General features: G+C 46.1%; 1 protein-coding gene across 1 annotated transcript in view; it reads right to left on the bottom strand.

Annotated features, from left to right (window-relative positions):
- The window catches only part of LOC119396734 (sushi, von Willebrand factor type A, EGF and pentraxin domain-containing protein 1), a 229,425-nt gene that overhangs the window by 133,154 nt on the left and 72,943 nt on the right, over positions 1 to 23,328 (bottom strand). Inside the window, exons 8-9 of the mRNA XM_037664045.2 lie at positions 21,404 to 21,566; positions 15,983 to 16,159 (exon numbers count right to left, since the gene is read on the bottom strand). Of these exons, the coding sequence (XP_037519973.1) occupies positions 15,983 to 16,159; positions 21,404 to 21,566 (340 nt within the window). The remainder of the gene's footprint in view (positions 1 to 15,982; positions 16,160 to 21,403; positions 21,567 to 23,328) is intronic.

The following is a 23,328-nucleotide window of genomic DNA, read 5'->3' as shown; positions in this document are numbered from 1 at the left end:
TTCAGTGGCTTCCAAGTCACTACGGCATATTGGGCAACGAACATGCCGACGCAGCTGCTCGAACTGCACACGAAGACGGTGTACAAGAATCCATCCCGTTATCAAGAACGGATGCTGCAATGAAAATTCGAGCGATTGCCAATGAAGACATAAAAGCCTTGTGGAATACACCAAGTTTACAGCACACACGACTGCATAGACTGGACCCGTGTCGTCAACTTCGGCCTCCGTTCGGACTCTCTCGACTCGGGGCAACGGTGCTTTGCCGACTGTGGCTTGGTGTTGCTTTCACCAAATCTTTTGCCTTCTGAATCGGCGTGGCAGACAGCGCTGCGTGCAGCCAGTGTGACAGCGAAGAAACGATAGACCACGTTCTTTGTCGGTGCTCTCGCTACAGCTCGCACAGACTATGCTAGCTGCTGTGTTGGCACGCCTTGACAACAGAACCCTGTCGGAACAGTCAGTGCTAGAATGCCGACCGAACTATCTTCACACCGAAAATCAATTAAGGCGTTACTGAACTTTCTGCGTGCCAGTGCCTTATTAGTGGACAATTATATGGACAGTCTCGACAGGTTTTAAAGACGATAGTCTTTCTTGGGGAACTTAAACGCAGAAATTTTGGTCTTTCTGTCTGTCTGTCTTTCTGTTTGTCGGCACGTCCCTCGATTCAGCCACTCGGCCAAAGTTGAACCACTTGCCCAAGGGCCAGCCGTCTTGAACTGGTAAGGCTGTTCATACTTGTGAACGTTGTCGATCAAAAAGTAAATATCATGCATATCTGAGGTGCAACATCACTAGGTAAGTATTAGGTGGCGTGTTCCTTTAATAGAAAATGCATACATACGTAATTTTAAGGACCCTAGTTTCTTATGCTGCGCTGAAAATGCATAAGAATGGAAGCTTGAGCGAGTTGGTATGCGTTCATCTTTGTTGAAACAGCGCTCACTAGACGACGACGAAGTAAAAGAAGGCACAGGACAGGCGCTGCCTGTCTTGTGCCTTCTTTTACTTCGTCGTCGTCTAGTGAGCGGTGTTTCAACAAAGCTGAAAATGCGACTGCGCTGAAATTTGCCTTCCTCCGTGCCCTTCGCACGAGCTCATTGTTGTGTTTCGGTTTTGGTTCTGTATTGCACTGTACGAATGCCATGGGTTGGTGTTGAAAAACTTTAGTTTTGAGAAGGCCAAGAAGGTGAAAAAAAATATTTAAAAAATGAAAAAGCAGCGTTGTGGGCGGCCTTCAGGCTGCCGGTTGTGGGCGCCGCTCTGGCGTTCCTGTTTTACCCAGGCGACGTGTAAATAAAAGAATGTGTGGAGAGTACTCGTTGAGTGCGAACGTTTCTCTGCTTCAGCGCTTCGAGCCAAACCGCGTTTTCGGGCTGGCTGGCGTCCCCGCCGGTCGCGTTGGTCACCGCCGGTCTTCGCCTGCTGCTGCGCCGGGACTACCAGCACGCAACACAGCACTCATGTTTCCCGACGTATTGCCAGATGGCGTCCATATCTCACACAGCGCCTCTTCTATCGTCTTTACACGACATTTGCAGCGAAGCACGCAGATACGCGGCCAATTTTTGCCATCACCGTTGCCGTCGCCGTCATGTCCCTCCCGCATGAAGTCCAAATTGATAAGATCCCACCACGCATCGTAGGTTCTACCGCGGGTAAAAACGCGCGAGTGGGGGCGACGAACGCGGCCGAAGCAGAGATCAAATGAGCCGGCCCATTTCCGTCGCTCGGAGGGCGCATGCGATAACATCACTCCGCTCGGGAGGCCTGCCGTCGAAGCAGACAGGAAACGCCCCGCCCGTCTTTAACAAGCATGAAAAGACGCATGTACACCATCCGTCGCACGGAGGGTGCATACGCTCGGAGGGGAGGAGGGCTGTCGCGCAAGGAGGAACTTTGAAGTTTGAATCTAAGGGCGCGGTCGCGAACGCTGGCGCGCGCGCTATCTCGACAGCCATCACAGCGGGTGTCTCGTATGTCCGTATACGTGATGCGCTCTCAACGCGAAGTAACTATGCGGAGAGCATCTCTCCCTGGAGCGGCCGTATTCTCTTACACCGGCGTTTTCTAGTTACGCGAGATCGAATACGAAACAGTTAGGTGCCAGCCTCACTTCGTATAACACTACAATTTGTTGGTATCGCATTCATTGCTTCGCCCTTGCGGTGAAACTGTGACTTTTTTTAGAAGCCTTTAATACTCCCGCTCACCTTCGTTTTGTTTATATTTTTTATCGCGCGCCTGCTCTTCTCTCCGCTTTTCATTCCATCTTTCTTTCCCTTTCCCCCTCCGCTTAGTGTAGGGTAGCAAACGGGATGCTACCATTCTGGTTGACCTCCCTGCCTTTCTCTCGTTTCACTTCTCTCTTTCTCTCTTCCAGCAACACGGGAGGAAGATATCGTAGCTTGAGCCGCGAACGCACGAAGGTGTTCCACGTCCCGCTGGCCACTGCCTCGCTCCACGAAGGCCCGACATTCGCCCATTGACATGGTTGCCTTTCTGCGGCACTTATTGCAGCAGCTTTATTAATCGGCATAATCACAAGGGAAGCAGTAGCTGGCGGAGAAACAACGTTGGTGCATGTGGAAGCTGCACTACTCCGACAACGAGCCGTCACAGGTTAACGCGACTCGAAAGACAAAGAACGTAACTGCGTTAGGGCGGCTCCTCAATACTAGCGCGGCCAGCGTCCCTCGCTGGCATCGAGGCGAGACGCTCTAACTGCGTCTTCGCCAAATTGTTCCTTATCGGTGCTCGTTAGTGTCACTGGCAGTACTTCACTTCACCGCTCACAGACGGCGGCACCGCCGGGCCCCGCCTAGCCCCGCCTAGCCCCGCCAACAGAGAGAACCGTGCGAGAGAGAATGTGTGAGAGATAAGGCTCGTTTGTGGAAACTCGTGCATGTACCTCGGTGGCATAGTTGGTAGAGCGCCGGACGACTGTCGTCGCAGACGGAGAGGGCATAGGTTCGATTCCCGGCGGCGGCACCTTTTTCTGAGCTTTTTTCTTTCTCATCCGTAAGTGTGCATTTTGCCAACATATCCGTGACGGAAATACGTCAGTGAAGTCTTGGTGGACCCCGGCATAAAATACTTTCGTGCTAAAAGAAGACGTCTTGCGCCTTCGAGTCGTCTTAGGCGAATACATAAGGGACCCTGTGTGTTTTAGGGGCGAAGCACCTTAGGGTCTTGGCTTGTCTGCGGTGAATCGTCGTCTGCGCTCGCCGCGTGCTTAGTCGTGACCATTTGCTTGCCTGCATCGTCGTGTCCTGTTCATTTACTTCAGCGCAAGAGAGGGCGCCACCGCCTCAGCGCTCGCCGTGTGGTGAGAGAGAGCGAACGGCGCGCGTTGACTATGGAAACACTCTTTCTGCGATGAACGCTGAACTACCAGCTCGCGAGGAACGAGAACGCGCCCTCGCCCGCGAGAGACAACGCCGACGCAGGCAGCGTCTGCTAGCGAGTTTCTTTAAAAAACCCACTGCTCGCTCTGCACAACCGTTCACCGGCCACCCTGTATATATAGGCACTGGATCTTTACGTGCAATGTAGTGCCGCTGGAAGATTCCTCTTGTGCGCAGTTTAACAATAAAGATTCGCAGCGTGCACATTAACTAAAAGCGGACTGCGGATCTCTGTGTCTAATCTTTCTTCTCTCTCTCATTGCCCATTAGCAGTGATTTTGCTTTGGGAAACACCGGCGCACAATGCATACTTCGCCCCTCCACAGATTTCAAGTTAGTGGAGCAGAAACACCCTTCCCTACAAGCTTCGCCCCTTCCCAAATTCTTTTTGATTAAGTCTAGCTTAACGTAGTTTCATTTATTTTGCTGTGTCTAAGCTTTGATAAGGGGGAATAAATAAAGGAAGGGCTCATGACTGGTGCAGGCATGACTTCAGTCATTCGTATGCCCGCGACGTAAAAAAAGCAGATGTTCTCCAAATTCACTGCAACGTAATGTATTCTTAAGTGTTCATACATAATCGACTCCAACTAACATTTTGATAAATACTGGGATCCATTTATCCTTGTGAAAAATTGGTGTCGGTGCAGCACAGATGGCGATAAAAAGGTAGGCTGATAATTTCATGTTTTCACACGTACACGATCACACTTCGAAATCGTCAGGCACAATGCCCAATGTTGACCTCTTTTGAGATGCCATCATGTCATTTCTTGCTTCACTACTCTGGCTTTCCAATAAACAAAAAGCCCACTTTTAACTTTGGAGTGCAAGTTGACAGAAACTAAAGCTCTCATGTTCTTTTGTGCTGATTAGCGTGCACCATTCAGAAACACCCATGGAGGAGGATGATTAGTCACATTTATAGCTGATCATGTTGAATTTATTAGTACTAGTACGCGTAGTATTAGTACGTGTAGCTGTGCGCATTGTCAAGAGGACACATGGAAACACCGTGACTGTTAACTGTACTCGCAGAATAAAGAGGTCACAGCTTCGCCGCAACAGCGAAGCAATGAATGCGATAGCCACGAATTGGAATGTAACGCGAAGAACGGCAAGCAGCTCGAAACTTCTAGCGCGCTGCTCAAGCACAAAGGACGCATGAAAAGAACACACACAAGACGAGCGCGAACTAAGAACTGTCACTTAAAGCGCGCTGCTCAGACACCAAGAAGGACCAAACGAACCACCAAACGAACGCAAGGTAATACAAAGGACGAGCGCGAACTAACAACTGTCACAGTTGTTACTTTGTGTTTGAGCAGCGCGCCCTTTTCGCAAACACGGCCGCTGCAGCGAGCGAAGTGACCTTCGTACGCTCTGTAACTTCAATTTTGCGGTAAAAGCACAAGACGTACAAAACGCTCCCATCACGAGATAAGCGCGCGCGTACGGGCGACCAAGCCCTGTAGGGCAAAGTACAACTACTAGAGGTAGCAGGTGCGCGCGCATCGCAACGAGTGGGCCGACGACCTTTAAAGCATGCCCTTCGCGCCATCTCGCTGGTAATCAAGAGAACACGCTGAAGCGCTTCTAAGCTTGGCGTACCGTCAGCGGTAAATGGTCTATAGATAGCTCGCCGTTACTACGCTGAAAGACGTACTCTCCGTGGCCGAGTCGATTAACGCCGCGCGCTGCGGAGCGAAGGGTCGCATGTTCGAATCCGCGCTTGAGAAAACATATTTTCTTTATTTTCTTTGTGGCATTTACATTATATATATATATATATATATATATATATATATATATATATATATATATATATATATATACCCTATACGGGTCATGACGGCGATGGCAAAAACCAGCCGAGAGTGTCCATGTAATTGCTATCGCAATGAAAGAAGCGAACAGCAGGCCACTAGGACATGATCTCTCGAAGCTCAATGAAAGACATCGCGGAATCCACTCCCGTGTTAACAAGTTGAAGCGGCGCAGAATTTCTGGCGCGTCTCCGGCTCCCCGAGATCTCAGTACTCAAATAAAGTTGTTGTCATGCCATGTGCAGCAGGACAGCGTACGTAGCAGCTTAATGGTACTACGTAAGGCACTCGCGACGTATTTGCCTTCAAATAGGCCAGAAGTCAGCCGCCGTGGACTCCTATATTCCTTCGTTGACCGGTGTTCGATATAGGCGCGCCCACAATACATTTCAAAGACAGGAATTTCATACATGAATTAGAATGTTGACGCTAAGAAATGGTATAGCTTTCAAACATGCTATATTTTGCCATGAAATGTGTTCTCTCGAAAAAAAGAAGTATCTTTTAAATCCCACACAGCAACACACCACTGCATGCTGTATCATACGTATAAGTTTCATATTATCATTCTGTTCTTATTTTCTCGAAAATCGTATTTTTACGGTTTTCAGCCCAGTAAAGAAAAAAAGAGGCTTTTTTCCGGCTAATATATATTTTTTCTAGACGATCTATTCACTCCCTTTTCTTTTTGCAAAGAATAAATTTTCGAGCAAACCTGAAAGATAAGTGAATATCTGGTTCACTGTTCTTTTAGACTCTATGCCGTATAGTATGACTGTAAATTGTGCTCTTCCAACATGGTAGAAGAGGTTCTTGATGGAAAATGGAAAATAGAAAGGTGGGGGAGTGACACAGTAACTGGGCATCCAATGCACCGATTAACAGTTTTCGAGAAGGAGTCCAAGGCGAAGGCGCAATGCTGGGACTATACGAATTAAAATACTCGCCTTTGACATTCAGTTACAAATACAATGAGCGTTTGCCGCATTACATCGGTAAAAGAAGAATATAATAATAATAATAATAATAATAATAATAATAATAATAATAATAATAATAATAATAATAATAATAATAATAACCGCAACAACAATAACAACAAAAAACGTCGCTTAAATGCACAATAATGTAGCAATGCCACCCGAAAGACGGAGCATTTATAATCATAGCGATGTATTACACAACTACGCGTAGGAAGATTCCTAGCAGTATTAGTGGCCGCGTATATTGCAGGAAACACTGTCTTACTGATATAAAAATGCTAGCATAATGTCCTACGCGCTAAGGCAATCAAACAGATCTCACTCCATGACCACAAACATTCACTACCACAACGCTGACGTGGTGAACACAGCCCGGCAGAGGTGAGCCGATCGTGCTGTGTTTCCTCATGTTTCAACGCGTCTCAACGCTACGCTGCACCGCACTACATCAGAACGTGCGGCAATACATGCCCAGCTCACATATCTTCCATTGAGCATATGCAAAACCAAACCATGGGAACATCTTTCAGTTCATATCACAGTAGTGCATCTTCATTACTTTATATACTCCCAATTACTAGATTAATTTCATCTTGCCATTACGCCGTTCAAGTCATTGATCCATCTTATGCCATCACGTGCGTTTCGTCCTGATGGTCTGTCGAACACTAACCCCACTAGATTTGTGTCAAATGGATGGATGAGTGGATGCAAAACTTTATTGAAAGTCCTGCAGTGCATCGCTCAGCGCGCAGCGGGCCGCTCCCTGTTATCTCAACTAATTATGGACGACACATCGCTTATTTTTCTGCTTTATATATTTTAACTTATTACCATCCCATATCAAAAACTTTTCTCGAAGTGGCTTATATAAAAAGCAATTGTTTTCTTAAGTATTAATTTACTAGTTCTATATTTTTAAGATGATATTGTTTGTCATGCAGTTCTCGCTTGTCTTGAACTGTTCATTTTTTTAACGCGGTAGCGTTGAGAGCTCGTGTCGCAGAAATTCCGCCATCGGCGTCGGCACCGTTGGTTGTGAGCGAAAAATCGTCCGTGAGCGAAAAATCGAGAAAGAAGCAAATAAAATAAAGAATAAAATTGAGGATCGAACCCGGGCCGTTCGCGTGGCGAGCAGGTGTCCTACCACAATGCCACACTACATAATGCCATAAATAGCACTACATAAATACCATGTAGTGAAAGGAGTCTCCTAATGCATTTTGTTCGGCAGGTGTCACGACGAAAACCAGCCCATTCGGCGATTTCTAGGCGCATTTGGGAGGCCATCAAACTACGTCGAAAAAGGCCGGGATAGTGCAGCCATCGCCGCTAAAAACACACACGAACTTTCAAACAAAAATGGCTTGCGCAGACGTTGATCAAGCAAACAGCAAACTCTAGATAATGCGCTGCCATCTGTGAGGCATTGTGAGACTCTTTATGGCCTCCGAGATGACGAGCGCGCGACGTATATCTTGGAGGCCATGCGATTCTTGCTTTAGATCAAAGACCTGTACCTGTACGCGAGCGCGCGTGTGTGTGTAACAATACACATTAATAAGCATGCACTGAGTGGTTGAAGTGCGCACTAGGGGCCGGATTTCGCTATCGTGTTCAACTCTTAAAGGCGAAGCTTAAGGGTCCCCCAATTTTTTTTGTTCTATAACAACGGCAGATTTCCCGTAGTAATTTTGCTTTTATTGATCAGCAACTTACTTTCATTAGTTATTTGAACACGAGGTCCCCCTACAGCCTATGGTGCTTTCGGACCTCCATATCTGTACATTCATTCTGTGTCCGTGTTTTATACCTGAATAAACATCGTTTGGTTCATTAAAAAAAAAAAAAAACTTTCATATAACTAAACCTCGAACACTGTAGGCGCGCGAGCACAGCGCACAGCGAACACGTCGACGCCAGCCATCTCAGCTTGCCCGGCCTTTGCACTCGCCGTATATTACCTGCAAGAGAGGGCGCGTGGGCCTTCTATGTGTTCCAAGCCGCAGACCACAAATTTGTCCTTGCTGAGCGGCACGCAGTTCTCCCACTCGTCATCAGCCGTGGTCAGCGAGGGTCACGAGGAAAACGTGATGAGCCGGATTTCTATTTGGCTCATGTGAGGCCTGTACGGACGAAGTTCCTGATCGAACTACTACGTGAGATTCATAAACGTATGCGCATCCTATTAGGCAGCAAGCGTCCTGTGACAAAATACGACACCATATGGACGCAAGCAACAACAGTTGCCTGGTGAGCCTATACTCCGTTTCATACATCAAGTGCAACGCTGTGGAAGCTATGCAGGAAGTTCGGTCAGCAAAGTGTATAACTCCGCGCGTCTCGTGGTCGGTTTTTGTCGTTGTAAACGCTTACGCGAGCCGAGCACGAGCCCACTGACCTCCATTAAAAAGGCTGGACGGCGCATCCCCGCTCTGCGAGGCGGGCGCTCGTGAAGCCACCGGAAGGTGCCCTTTTTGTCCCGGAAGCCGGCGTCTTCTGTGCGTCTCAGTCGCGCAATTCAAATATTCTCGGGTGGCAGCTGTTGTTATGATCGTTTTTATTTTTTATTTTTTCAAACTCTGCGATTACGCGTCGCTTTAGACGCCGACGAACGCTACACGAAAGATGACAGACGCCGTGCCGGCACCGTCCGAATACGGCGGAGTGCTGCAACGGACAAAATGCGTAAAAAGTAATGCAACTTTGAGGTACTTACGCGTGAAATGTCTTCCCTGACGACTTTTCCGGTCGATTCGTACAGTTTACTGCGCTACAAACAGGTATTTTTTTTAAAAAAGAAGAGAAAAGTTCTTTTCCGGGACAAAAACGGCGGCTTCCGGTGGCTTCACGCCCGCGTGCTCGATGCGCCATCCAGCTCCTCCTAGTGGAGATCAGTGCACGAGCCTCCGCGCGACGCGTCGTGATGGCTCTCAAATGAAACAACAAAAAAAGAAACCAACAAGACGCTAAGCGATCCAGACGTATGATAACAGCCGTATAACAGTGTTTCATTATTTCTAAGGCTCAGAAGATCATTGTTTACTACTCAGCCTAAGAAAGAAAACAAAAATCAATTCTGGGTGGTAAAAACATTGCACTATTTCTCAATGCGAACGCATCTGTTGCGAGAAGTCTCGCTAGCCTCCACTAGAGTGACCTAGAATATGGGGAGTGTCCAAAGCGCCGGCTCCCGCGTGGGCCTTTTGCCGTGAACTCCCGCGGCGCGCCGCTGCTGCGCCGGACCCGTGGGCTTTCCGCTCTCGGGAAGCGTGCGGAAAGCCAGGGGCGTCTGCTGTGCGCTGTAGCTTTTTGCGCCGCGGTTCCACACAGGGCACTTGAAGTCTACTTAACTTTTATAATGCGGTGCACAATGGAGCTTATCCATCTTTAAGCGTTGTGTTAGTGCTGGGGCTACAATAGAATGCAAAAAATAATGTGTCAAGTGGCATCAGCGTGGTGTAGTTCCGGTCACAAAGTTCGAGAACGTTGGTGCGTGCGCAAAAACGCGCAAAACAAACACGCACAGGGAAATAACGAAAAAAAACTTTTTTTTCTCACGGGTAATCGGGAATAGCTTCACGCATGCGAGAATTAAGAGTAATAGAAAAAGTAAATTACACGCGCAGTGAGCTGAAATACTTATACGCGCAGTGACCGCTTCACACTACGAGCTTTTTACTCATGGTCGCCAGTGGTTTGCTAACCATATGGCTAGGAAACCACTGGCTTTATTCGACAACTTGTTAGCCTTCCCTAGCACTTTATTATGGACAGAGCACACCGGGAAGACGTGAGAGAAACAAAGGAAATAGTAGAGACTGTCATACGTCCGCAATGCTGTTGGCTTATTTTGCTTCTAAATAGCATACATAAAGGCTCACCGTGCGCAAACATTTGAAAGAAAAGCAATGCCAGGTAAACTAACCTTATTCCACAAGTTCTTGCGTAAAAGGCGTGATATAGGAAATGCTTTACAAATACCCAGATATCATGAAATAAAGTTACAAATACCCCCAATCTTGCTGTACAAGTTAAATAGCTACCTCAACTAAAATACGGTAAGAAATTTACAAATATGTAAGTCTAAACTCTCAGTCACTTCAAAAAATTGTTCAAATACAGAGATGTTTCATGTACGGAGCCTGAAGAAATGCAACATGCGATGTGTGTATATATATATATATATATATATATATATATATATATATATATATATATATATATATATATATATAGCTCAGTAGTAGAGCATCGAACGCGTTATTCGAAGGTCGCAGGTTCGGTCCCTGCCGGCGGCAAGTCATCTTTTCGTCCACTTTACTTTCTTCACATTTACATTCTAAATACTACAGATAACACCCCCTGTACTTTCCTTGGCGTTATTGTCTGTTAGTTCTCATTAATATTGTGTCTAAAAAAGATAAACGAGCCCTTGAAAATTCATAGCTTTCCTTTATATATATATATATATATATATATATATATATATATATATATATATATATATATATATATATATATATATATATATATATATATATCGACCGACTCATGCGTCGGAGGGAGGATCGCTGAACATCAGCATGAAATGTTCGCCGCGAGGTGGCTGCATTGCTTCAAGCCTTCACCATACGATATGAAAACAGTTTCAAATAACTCATACTCAACTTCAGATGTTTTCACGTTTCTCAGAGGTTAGCGTTCGCGCGGTTCAGAGACTTCACAAAAAAATGGGGACGAGAGGTTACATAAAATTGTATTCGCGGCAATTTAGTGTGCGTCAACAGGGCACCCGACCGCAATTTCCCGCTTTTTCCTGATCAGCTCAATATAGCGTCCACCGCGTATTCGTGCTGAAGCTCCGGAGTATACTGAAACAGCGTGTCTGGTCATCTTAATAAATATAAAGAGATGACCAGACGGGAAAAGGAAGCCTCTTTTGTCCAGCAGAGGCGTGCAATCAGCTGCTCTGAGCTGAGAATCACGTTTGTATTCAGGCGATCGCTCGTAACATGAAGTGAGGCATACACAATGTTGCACTGTTATCATTTCATTTACTTTGGTTTGTCTTGTCTCTTTAAAGGACAGAAGCCTTAGATCGCTCATCAAACACGAAAATTGACTGTCGGCGTCCCGCGTCGCCAACACGAGTGACGCATAATATCAACACGTGGTGACGTCACCATGACGTCACAGATCGACAAAATTTGTGACGCCACTATGACGTCATTGTCATAGTGGCAATGACGTCATATGATGACGCCATAACATCATATGGTCGCCTTGCATTGCCTCCGTGATGAGGGGCCGATCACGGAGGCAATGTAAAAGCAGGTGAGGTGCAGAAAGCTTGCAATGCCTTCGATCCTGTGGGCAGTCCGAACGCAGTTTATGTGCATAAGGCTGTCGGAGAGGGGCGGGGGAGGATCAATGCATCGACTGATGAAAAGAAGATGGATTTCGTTTTCCAGTCCTCTCAGGCGAATTGCATAAGGGACCGCGTTTTTGTATTTTTTCGCATACATTTTACATATGCGGTCAGTTCTTCAAAATGTATGGGTAAGTCTTACATGTTGACATTGATATTGTTGACCACCACGTTTTTATTACCTGATGGAGACAAATCGTCAGAATTATTTCTGGCCGAAGAAAGTGGGTTGCGCGTCACACGCCATATCATTATTGTCAGTCGTTACGCAAATGGCAAGCATGTCAAGTTAGTGATGGCATATCCTATCGGTCATGTTAGGCAGGCATACATTCGTACCTCTCCATGCCAATTTTATACCTTGGTGAACGAGACGCGAGCTACGCGAATAATTTTTTACTTTTGAAAGCGCATACTTTTGGTACCGCGGCCACGCCTACGGACACATTCGGCTTCGCATGAAAAGGCTTGAAACAGCAGAGCGCGGGAGGCAGCCCTGTAAAAGGAATTGAACGCACGAAATAAAAGAACGGATATGAAGGGGGCAAGCGCGTTAGCGTGAGCTGGCCATTTACTACGTGCATATCTCCTACGTTCTCCTTGTTATCTCCAGTTTATTCTCTCCTGCAGCAAGTTTACTTTCGTCGTTCCACACGAAAGTTAAGCGCCTTCCCTCACGATGAAGTGCGCGCGAAATGTGTTCCTCAAACAGGCGCGCGTAAGTGCACACCATTGCGGTGACAAACCAGCTGAAACATACAAAAGCCCCGTTTCACAACGCACAAACGTGTTATCTGTGCGATTAGTCGCTGCAGTATTATGTTGCAGTGACGCAGTATAAATGGTGCCCAAATTCTCGCAATTTTGGTTAATTGCGGCCAAAGTATGAGGCGCGTAGCAGACGCTCCCCGCTTTGGCGCGGCTTCCGCCGCGGAGAAAGTCCACGGGTCTGGCACGGCAGCGCCGCGGCGCGAGAGTTCACCGCAAAAGGCCCTCGCTCCTCCCGTGTATTCGCGCGGCGCTTTGGACACTCCCCCTCTTCTAGGTCACTCTAGCCTCCACGTTTGTTCTAGTAACGTTGGCCTCCACAGCGTTGCACCTGATGTGTGAAACGGAGTATAGAAGGCGTGGTGCTTAAAATATGGGGTGTTAATTTATTTTTGTTTTATTGCGAAAGCAATTATACGGACAGTCTCGACTGGTTTTTGCCGTCGCCGTCGCCGTCATGTCCCGTATGAAGTCCAAATTGATAAGATGCGTGCCAGCGGCTTATTAGTGCGATAGCAATTATATGGGCAGTCTCGACGGGTTTTTGACATCACCGTTGCCGTCGCCGTCATGTCGCTCCCGTATGAAGTCCAAATTGATAAGATCGCACCGCGCATCGTACGTTCTACCGCGGGTAAAAGCGCGCGAGCAGGGGAGATGATTGCGGCCGTAGCAGAGATCAAACGAGCCGGCCCATTTCCGTCATTCGGAGGGTGCATGCGATAACATCACCCTGCTCGGGAGGCCTGCCGTCGAAGCAGACTAGAAACGCCCCGCCCATCTTTAACGAGCACGCAAAGACGCTAGGGGGGGGGGTCTCGCGAGAAGCAACTTTGAACTTTGAATCTAAGGGCGGTCGCGATCGCTGGCGCCTGCGCTATCTCGACAGCCATCACAGCGGGCGGCTCGTATACCCTTCTACGTGCTGCGCTTTCAACGCGAAGTGACTATGCGGAGAGCATCTCTCCCTGGAGCGGCCGTATTCTCTTACACCATCGTTTTGCAGTTACGCGAGATCGGACACAAAAGAATTAGTTGCCAGCGTCACTTCGTATAACGCTACAATTGGTTGCTATCGCATTCATTGCTTCGCCTTTGCGGTGAAACTGTGACTTTTTTAGATAATACGGTGTTTTTAAAAAGATAATTGCCTGTGACAGATGACATCATTGTAAAAATTGGACTCGATTACTCCGAGCGGCGGACATGTCCTGCACGATAAGTTGAACTGCATATTCGAAAATTAACCAAAGTTTACTAATCAGCACCTTAATTTTCGCGGTACATATTGCAACGAACGAATTGTAGCTGCTGAATTTCCAAGGCATATTCGCTTGGAATAAAAACTTCGAATTGCGCGACTTTCGAGGATGTGGGCCATTGTGGTACAAATGCACTGTTTATCCAAAAATTTAAAACTAAACATCGTTTTGTGCATTGAATCTCGAGCGTAATTATAGTCTGTTACAACTAGGGCTCTGTGTTTTCGGGTAAATACGAAAAAATCCGATAAATCCACGCCGGTAAAATTTTTGGCAAGTCGGATTTATCCGATAAGCTCCGATTTTAATAGGGCATTTTCAACGTTTAAAGGGCATTTTCAAAGCTGACAGTCATCAATCGAAAGGAGCGCATCTCTATCAGCGGCAGCGACATCGTAAAGTATACTTGCGTCTATTACAACAAGATTCAGGGTTGTAATACGAACAAACGTGGGTGTTCTGTCTTCAGGTATTTGTGCTTGTATGTATATGTGTTTGCGCGTTCAAACCTTCCTGTCATCTAAAATACACTTGGCGTGTGCACACATTTTCGTGTTCAGATATTGTTTCATCTAAGATTTTGGAGTATTGAGAATAATAATAATAGGCGCTTTATTTTTCATCGAGATGAGGGAGGCTGACAGAAAAGGCTGAGCAGCAGCTTGACTAGCTCCTGCTCCCCCCAAAAGTACAATTTGGCGAGTTTACAGCAGTGGACATCAACCGCCTTATTAACAGAGTAAGTGAACAAGAAGTGAGAAAAAATGAAAGGATGGAAAACCAGGATTGTCAGCAACAATTCAATGCATTTTCATTGGAAATAAAATTAATAAGAAGATATTGCAACAAACCATAATGCAAAATTAAACAGCAAATTTCGGAGAATTGGAGATTTACCAGAAATCAACTCCGATAAATGCCGAATTTCATCAAAAAAAAAATAAACTCCGAAAAACACCCTCTCAAATTCAAGAACAAAAATTGGCTGCGTATCTGCGTGCTTCGCTGCAAATGTCGTCGAAAGACGATAGTCTTCTGCCGGCCGTACTACATGAGTCTTTCTCCTCTATGTTGAATCGCCGCATCTGGCTCATAGCGTCGCATTTTCAGCGCAACCAAGAAGCACTAGGGTCTTTAGAATTACGTATCTATGTATTTTCTAGTAAATGAACACACCGCCTAATACTTACGTATTGATGTTACGCTTCAGATATGCGTAATATTTGCTTTTTGATCGACAGTGTTCACAAGTATGAACGCAGCTACCAGTTCAAAATGGCTGGGCGTTCAGCAAGTCCTTTAACTTCGGCCAGGTGGCTGAATCGAGTGACAGACAGACAGACAGACAGACAGACAGACAGACAGACAGACAGACAGACAGACCAAAAATTTTGCATTGAAGTATCCCAAGAAAGACTCTCGTCTTTAATATAAGCTCCGCCCCTGCACAACCGCACGCACCATGCCGTTCACCTGTGCAAGAGAGTCGTGCTAGCGGTTTCCGTCGTAACGATAAGTACTTTTTTGCTGCTAATGTAAATACCACGCATATTAGTAATTGAAATTTCGTTGTCCCTACTTAAAATATTGCGTTTCCCGAGTAGTGATGTTGGAATTTTCGCTGAAATTTGCGAGGAATATCAAGTTTTGAACCGAAAAGCAGCGGCACGAACATGTGCGTGTACCATGAAAACCACCGAGCTCAGATACGCGTACGGTGCTTGACGTCACGGAAATGAGCGAATTCAATTGGATGGGGCACATATGCAAATATTCTCTGGGTTGTACAGCGACGGCAGTGGGCGGGGCTTACATTTAATCTTAGGTTCTAACCAACTATAGTAAATTGGCGCAAAAGCGGTATGGCCAGGCTATGTTGCACAAGCAACAGTGTGTTGGAAAATAATATGATACCTGAAATGAAACTAGAACGCCCATGCATATTGCCGTACACTTTGAGAGTAATTATCTCTAAGCAGTTTTCAGCCAGAAAATTGGGTCAAACTGGATACGTCTTGTTAATTCACGGGCTGCAATTTGTAACTTGCAATATGTGCCGTAACTACTTAACTAAAATGTAATCTAACAATGCTCGCTAATTGTCCGATTATACTTTTGAATTTCTCGCGCAATTATTTAATGCCTACCAATTGCAGTAATCGAGCTCAGGGACCACTTTTATGGGATGTGTCAAAAGTACATTTTTAAATTCTGTTTTATCGCAAAAAAACTTTTGGTATAAGTTGTACCGTTGCATTTCTGCAGTTGTATTTGCAGGAGTAGATAAGGATGTTTCCCTCACCTGGTTTGCAAATGGGCACGACACCGTAAATGTTTCCAAATCTACACACGGGTGCTGGGTCGTTCGGTTTCTTCTGCAGCTCATGATTCGGCTTGCAGGTGAAATTCATCACCTCATTATGCAACACATCCATGACTTCGGGCTCCCCGCCTTGTACACGCACGTTCCTGCAAGGTTCTGCAACGAACAAGAACATCGAAATAACAATTTTTCACACATACGATTAAATTCAGTCCTGTTTTCCAGGGCGTTTTAATCTTTATGAAGCACTGTGGTAAGCACTGTTACAGAGGCGTCATTTATGGAAGAAGGGGGGGGGGGGTGAGACTTGCCATGGTGGTCGGGGTTATGGCGAACGACTGTTGATACGCAAGTTGCGGGATCGCATCCCGGCCGCGGCCGCCGCATTTTCGATGGAGGTGAAAATGCTCGAGGCCCGTATACTTAGATTTAATTGCACGTTAAAGAACCCCAGGCGGTCGAAATTACTGGAGCACTCCACTACGGCGTCTCATAATCATATCGTTGTTTTGGGACGTTATACCTCAACAATTATTATTTTGGCGGGGGGGGGGGGGCGTATGGAGTGCGCCCCACCCCCCCCCATCCCTCCTGAACTCATCCACAGCGCAAAGTAACTTTGCACGCTCATCTCGTGCTGGTCCTTTTGGCAATAAAGCATCAAGCAATGTCGCTGAGACGACGTCTTGTATTTGCAAGAGGCGTGATCGGGTACGTTCTGCACTTCGTATCGTACAGTCTCAAAGCTGACGCTTGCCATACTTACAAGCTACAGAAGTACGCACCTTGACAGCCACTCCCTCCCTCCACCCTCCCTCCCTCCCTTTAAAAAAAAAATCGCCGCTTGCCCCCTAGTGAAAGATAAGAGATGAACGGAAATACCACCTTTCGTGATGACTACCTGTACGCTACCGGCGTTAGCCAACACCACCTAGACTGGATTAAGGCCTCTTCAACTCTCTCGTCACCAGCGCTACGTCACACTAGTTGTTTTGCTCAACACAACCTGTTCTGCCGCACCCGTCGTTTTGCCCCTTTCACTTCGTCTACTCGGCAGGACATTCTGTCGTAGTCGCGAAGTCGCACATGATGCGCATGTTTTCATTTTTTTTTGTGTGCGTTTTTTTCCGAATTTACATTTAGGCTGTGGATTTGTTGCCGAGTGACACTCCATAATTGTGCGTTTGTGCTAGTGATGTAATCGTGCATCGTGAAGTGAACCGCTCTGGAACTTTCCTCGTGTGAGACATTCCTTGAGCCACGCGTGGTCGTGCACTTGCCCTTCCAGCGACATAGGCCGCTGTTGCGTTCCCTGTTGTAAAGGAAATTACGACCGTAGACCAATGGTTTATGTGTTTTTATTACCGAGGGATGGTGGCCGTAAGGATAAGTGGCCCCGAGGAATTCCAAGGGAGAATTTCACTCCAAGCGCACATTCGAAGGTAACTAGGCAAACAGAAGTAACAATTACAAAACAGCCAATGCATATGTTCATGGTTTTGCCTCGCGTAGTTAATTACGTGTGCTTCGTGCTTAGACGATACTATTTTACATTTAGTAATAGTACACGGGAATAACTTGGTGAACAATTCTAACGTAAAATTGTATAGAAACGTCAATTAGTGTCATTCACTGTACAGGGAAGCTCTTGAGTTAATATTTTTACTTCACTGTTGTTGCAAAGCCGCAGTGAGTCGATTCGTGGTAATTTTCATGGTATCACTTTTACACTGACATTTTGTTTAGTTTTGTTCAAAATAGGCATGCGAGCTTCACTTCCATACACGTGACTTCGTCACAACCTTGACTCGCTGTGCCCACAGTTTTCCCCAACTGTCCAGCTTAGTTAACGAGAACTCCTGCTCGTCGCGAGTCTCCGGCGTCCGAGCGAGCAAGGATGGATAGCGCGTGTCGCCTTAAAAAAGCTGTCATGCGAATCATGCTGCGCGGCTCTTGTTCTGGAAGGTAGAAACATATGTGGAAGCAGAAAATATGCAAATAGATCAGAAATATTTCCCGAGGTGGCTTGAAGTTTCCTCAGCCTTCTGCCCTTTACATAGTACTAATTACAAAACTTGCTGTTGAAAAGCTTACACATGGAAGCTTCGCGAAAGACTTCCTTTCTTACTCGGATCAACGGAGTGTTGTTCGGTCAACCGCAGTGTCTGTGCTCAGAAATTCCCTGGAAATTGAGACATGCTCCAATGGACACACATCAGAAACTGTGATGCGCTTAATAGTGAATGCAGGAACGAGCACAGTGTTGAACAGTTTTTGCAAAGTGAAAAATGATGCAGTGCAGTAGGACGCCCAGAAAGAAAGCTGCCGTGTGCAAAGCAAACACATTAAAAAAGAAGTGATGTGTGCGTGGTGTAGTGACATTTTTAAATGCGAAGCATTTCTTAGCGACCCCTAGACACTTTGATTGTTTCTATCTATCTATCTATCTATCTATCTATCTATCTATCTATCTATCTATCTATCTATCTATCTATCTATCTATCTATCTATCTATCTATCCAGGCACATAGCCAGTATTTTTTTCGGTGGGGGGGGGGGGGGGTGCAAGGCCTAATTCTTCGAAAGCAAGTCTTTCCATGGCAAAAAGAAAGAAGTTGCCCGGGAATATAGAAGGCCGGACGAATCACGGGGGGGGGGGGGGGGGGGGTTGGCCCCCCTGTCCCCCCTCCCTTTCCCTGCGTGCCTGTATATCTATCTATCTATCTATCTATCTATCTATCTATCTATCTATCTATCTATCTATCTATCTATCTATCTATCTATCTATCTATCTATCTAGCAGCTTGCGTCTGGTGCTCTCGTAATCGCCTCCTTAACTTAATGTAGACCAAAATTGGCATGGGAGGGTAAGAGGGTTTGACGAATATGACTGTCTGGTCATGACGTGAATAACGTGAAAATCCTGCCGCGTAAGTCGTCAAACCCTTTCCTCCAGACACGTGTGGCACATACCCGTATACCACGGGCTACGGTATGCGGCTATGCGCCACAGGTGATCGGCAGTTCATATCTGCCAAGGAACGGCGAGAACAGACATTGGTAATTTAAATGCGAGAGCGTAAAGAAAAACCGACATCGGCAGCGTTGACTCGACGAATGTGAAGAATAAAAAACAGGATCCCAGCAGGAATCAAACCCACGCATTCTGCGTGGCAGTCAGGTATTCTACCGCAGAGCCACGCCAAGTCTTGAAACTGGTTCCGAAAAAGACCTTATGCCGGCGTAATGTCGGTGCAACGTCAATTGTGGTTGCAATGCTGGCTATCTAATTTGATAATAAAGCAATAAACATTACATGTGTATACCTAAGATACAGGCGTGATGTCGAGTTGTGATTTCAAAGTCGTGGTTCCAAAGTTGGCTCCGCTTTTATAGCGATCTAATAAACAATAGCTATATTCAAGCTATGAAAAGCTATTCAAACAATAGCTATAAACAAGCTATATTGAAGGACCCCGAAAGAATACGCCAACGAAAATTACGTATGATATTCGCATCATCGCACCGTAAAGTGCACTTCGTTTGGACAATACTGACGTCAGTGCTCTAATCGGAGTGCTGACGTTACGTCAAACCATAAGTTACCATTTAAACGCTAGTGTAGTCGAAGTGCCTGGTAAGGCCGCGATGTGCACACAACTAATACACTAACAAAAAATTACAGCATATCCACGGGTGAACGATGAAGAGCTTGGGCGAAGCTCCTGAAGCAATCATGGTCTCGGGATCCGCTTCTCGTTGAGCCCGTTTCGCAGCGGCGTTCTTGGCTCGCACCATTTCGGGATCCGCCTGGCTGCCGCCCAGCAAGCGCCAAGCAAGCGAGCCTCTCGGGATCTAGAGGCTGCTGCCAAGCAAGCGCGGCGCCAGGCGGATCTCGAGGCGGTGCGCGCCCGCGAAGCCGCCGCCAAGCGCGCCTGGCGGCAGCCTCTCGAGCTCGCACCTCGGTATCCTGCCGACGAGCACGAGACGCAGCGGCCTTCCGCACCCGGCGCTCCTCGTCGTCCATGGTCCGCCAAGCAGCACGATCCGGCAAGCGCACTCCTCCACGTACGGCGACAATCAAGGAGAATGAGAGATAACGGGCGCAGCAGCCAATCTGAGAGCAGCGGCACCTATAACGCCATCTAGCGTGCATTCACCCAACCGCCATATTGCACATGGATGGATGCTATGAGCGTCCCCTTTATAACGGGGCGGTGACAAGTGCGCCACCTGCCTCGACAAAATAATCTCTTTTCTTTTTTCTTCTTTTTTTATTTTTATGTTTTATTATTTTTTTATTTTTTTATTATTTTGATTTTTATTTTTTATTTTGTTTATTTTTTTTTCTATCTCTATGGGACAACGCCGTCTAGTATATCGTCACCCAACTGCAGTGTGCATGCATCTCTATAGGACAGCGCCATCTATTGAATGATACGGGAGAAGCGACGGCGGGGGAACGCCGGACGGAGCGACAAGCGACCAGGTGATGCTATAAGGAGCTTCGCTCCTAAAACACGTCAATCCACCTCGCAACGCTTGGCTCAAAACCAAAAAATGCAGTATAGACCACTACTCGCTGACTGCTTCGCATGAAACCGAATACCAGAAGGCGTGGGATTTGCCGAATTTTATTAAAGCTGCTTTGTGCTGCTTGTATTTCCGTCCTTCTTTGGCTATATATTAGACATTAGACAAAAAGAGCTTGTTTGGTATTCTTTTTATATGTCGTAAAGCGATCAAACAGTTGATTTAGTGTATATAAGTGTGTAGGTGATTGGATATAGGAAACGTCCGATTTTCAATCGTACACGTGAAAGTATGACCAAACAGCGTTCTGCTTTTCTCAAAGCGAGTCAATGCTTTTTACAATTTCTGCTGTAAAATTACCGAATTACTCGGTCTTAGTAAGCGCCTACACGAAATTATAGCTTTTGTTAAAATATTTTTACTCCGTGCGCACCCCCAACGCGATAAAAAATAGAGGGGACTGTTGGCAGAATGCAAAGCCCCGAAGCGAGCGGTGCGGACAAGTGCCATGACGTCACGACGGTCATATAGAGGCCTTGAGCTAGTCTAGGTGGTGTTGCGTAAGCTCGGGGCACCTCTCTCCCCATTATCCAAACCGGTGGGTGCACGATGACATTGAGAATCGAACCTAGTACCTCACGCATTGGAGGCGGACGCTGTGCCATTCTAACACCTGTGCGGTCCTCCTACAATGTGGAGAACCGGATCTTGAAATCTTGTTCTTTCCTCCTCCTGCCGGCTTTTCTTTGCACGTCCATATATCCGATAAGTAAGAATAACAATAAACATGTAAACAAAGAACTGCAGTCTTTTTTTCTCTCTTCGTTAATGATATACAGACGCAATGCCTGCAGCAAATTCACTCACTTTCTTTGCACCAAGGCCCTGGAGGATGCCATGCGCCGTTTTGACAGCGGAGTGGCCTGAGATGTGGTTTGCCGATGCCCTCGATGAACTCATACCCTTGTTGGCACTGAACGAATAGCCTTTCCTCATGTTGAGGCACTTCACTTCCAGGCTGTAGTGCAACCTGGATAAAACCATCCATGCCAAAAGTAGGCGTGAGTATTTTTCAAATATATGACGCATACTCACATTCAATAAACTTTCTGTGTCTCGCGAAATTTAGCCGCTGCATTAGCACACCTGCACTGGAGAGATTCCATTACAGAGACCATGCGAAATCAATCTAAGCGGCGTCACTGTATCCAAACAAGCTGAAGTCAGTACATATGTTATCTGCTACAGCAGTAACAACAACAGCAATAATTAATAATAATAATAATAATAATAATAATAATAATAATAATAATAATAATAATAATAATAATAATAATAAAAAATAATAATAATAATAATCGCTTCAATATGCTTCTAAAACTATATCAGAGCACATGTGCAGCCGTACAGCTAGCCAATGTTTCTAAAGCGAACGCATTATGGCCACACCATATGGGACATTTCGTGCGCGCTGTGACAGCAGTCTGTTTGTGACACGAAAAAGTTCCCGACTCGGCGTTTAAGACACCCAAACTTTCCAAGAAAAATTAAGTACATTATACATATATGAATAGCGGGAATTCAGGATTCTTCGTGCGGCATACTGCAAGTTAGGTGCAAAGAATACACGGAAAAGGAAAATCACATGTGCTGTGGTCGCCATCGTTACGTATGTTCTTTGCGCTTTTCTTGCAGTATGTAGCGCATGCCGTAGTTATTACATAATAGTAATTTATTACAGCATTTCCAGATATTTTACTCTACGCAAGCGTCTACCGACAGACATGTCAGGGCTTCATAACAGCCAGCAGCTTGTGTGTAAGTGACTTTGTTCGGCTTTGTCTTCTAAGCAAGCTGCGCTGCTGTTTTATAGTGTATATATATATATATATATATATATATATATATATATATATATATATATATATATATATATATATATTCACGTACGAAATGTGGTTTTATTTACGTTTCGGCTGGTGGCCCAGCCTTCGTCAGAATCACGGACTGGCCCATCAGCCGAAACGTCAATAAAACCACATTTCATCCGTGAATCCTTCTCTTCAATCATCTATCGTACCGGACTCATCAATCTTCATAACCAAAGTATATCTATATAAAGGCTGTGCCAGCTATCTTTGGCCAAGGGTTAAAAAATACAATAGTAGAGGCAGCCGAGTGAAATGAGTTGCAAATTGCTGGAAACCCCCACTGCGTTATTTGCGATAAAGAAAGTCTCACGTATACCGTATACCATGTCTTCCAATCTGCAAAGAAACCCGCGAAATACAAAAAGAGCCATGTGACTAGCGCATTCGCGCGCAGCGAACGTGCTGCTCTCAGCCGTGGTTTTGAGCGAACGAATTTAGCTACGGCCGCGACTCGGCGGCTACGTTGCAGCGGCAGGCCGATAAGTTGGCGGTGGTTTCTTGGCCCGCGTCAGCCAGTCGGCGCGCATGACGGTGCAAGTTGTAGCGAACGCGCCGCGCTTTTAGGATGGCGATAAAAGCTATCCATCTGAAAGATAGTGTAGAGAGAGAGAGAGTACACCCGACGACGGCAGCCAGTCGAATCCCCCTGGGAAGCCTCACGAGCTCCGGTTTATTCCCCTTCGCCAAGATGATGATGATGATGATGACTTGGGGCTATTCCCTTTGTATCGGGCGGGCAAGATTAATTTGCCCTAGCCAGCGAAAAAAAGAAGAAAACACACACACACACACACACACACACACACACACACACACACACACACACACACACACACACACACACACACACACTCACAGCAC

The sequence above is a fragment of the Rhipicephalus sanguineus genome, chromosome 1, assembly GCF_013339695.2.
Source record: "Rhipicephalus sanguineus isolate Rsan-2018 chromosome 1, BIME_Rsan_1.4, whole genome shotgun sequence".
NCBI classification, from domain to species: Eukaryota; Metazoa; Arthropoda; class Arachnida; order Ixodida; family Ixodidae; genus Rhipicephalus; species Rhipicephalus sanguineus.
The sequence above is the reverse complement of the archived record's forward strand: the minus strand, read 5'-3'. Positions and strand labels throughout refer to the sequence as shown.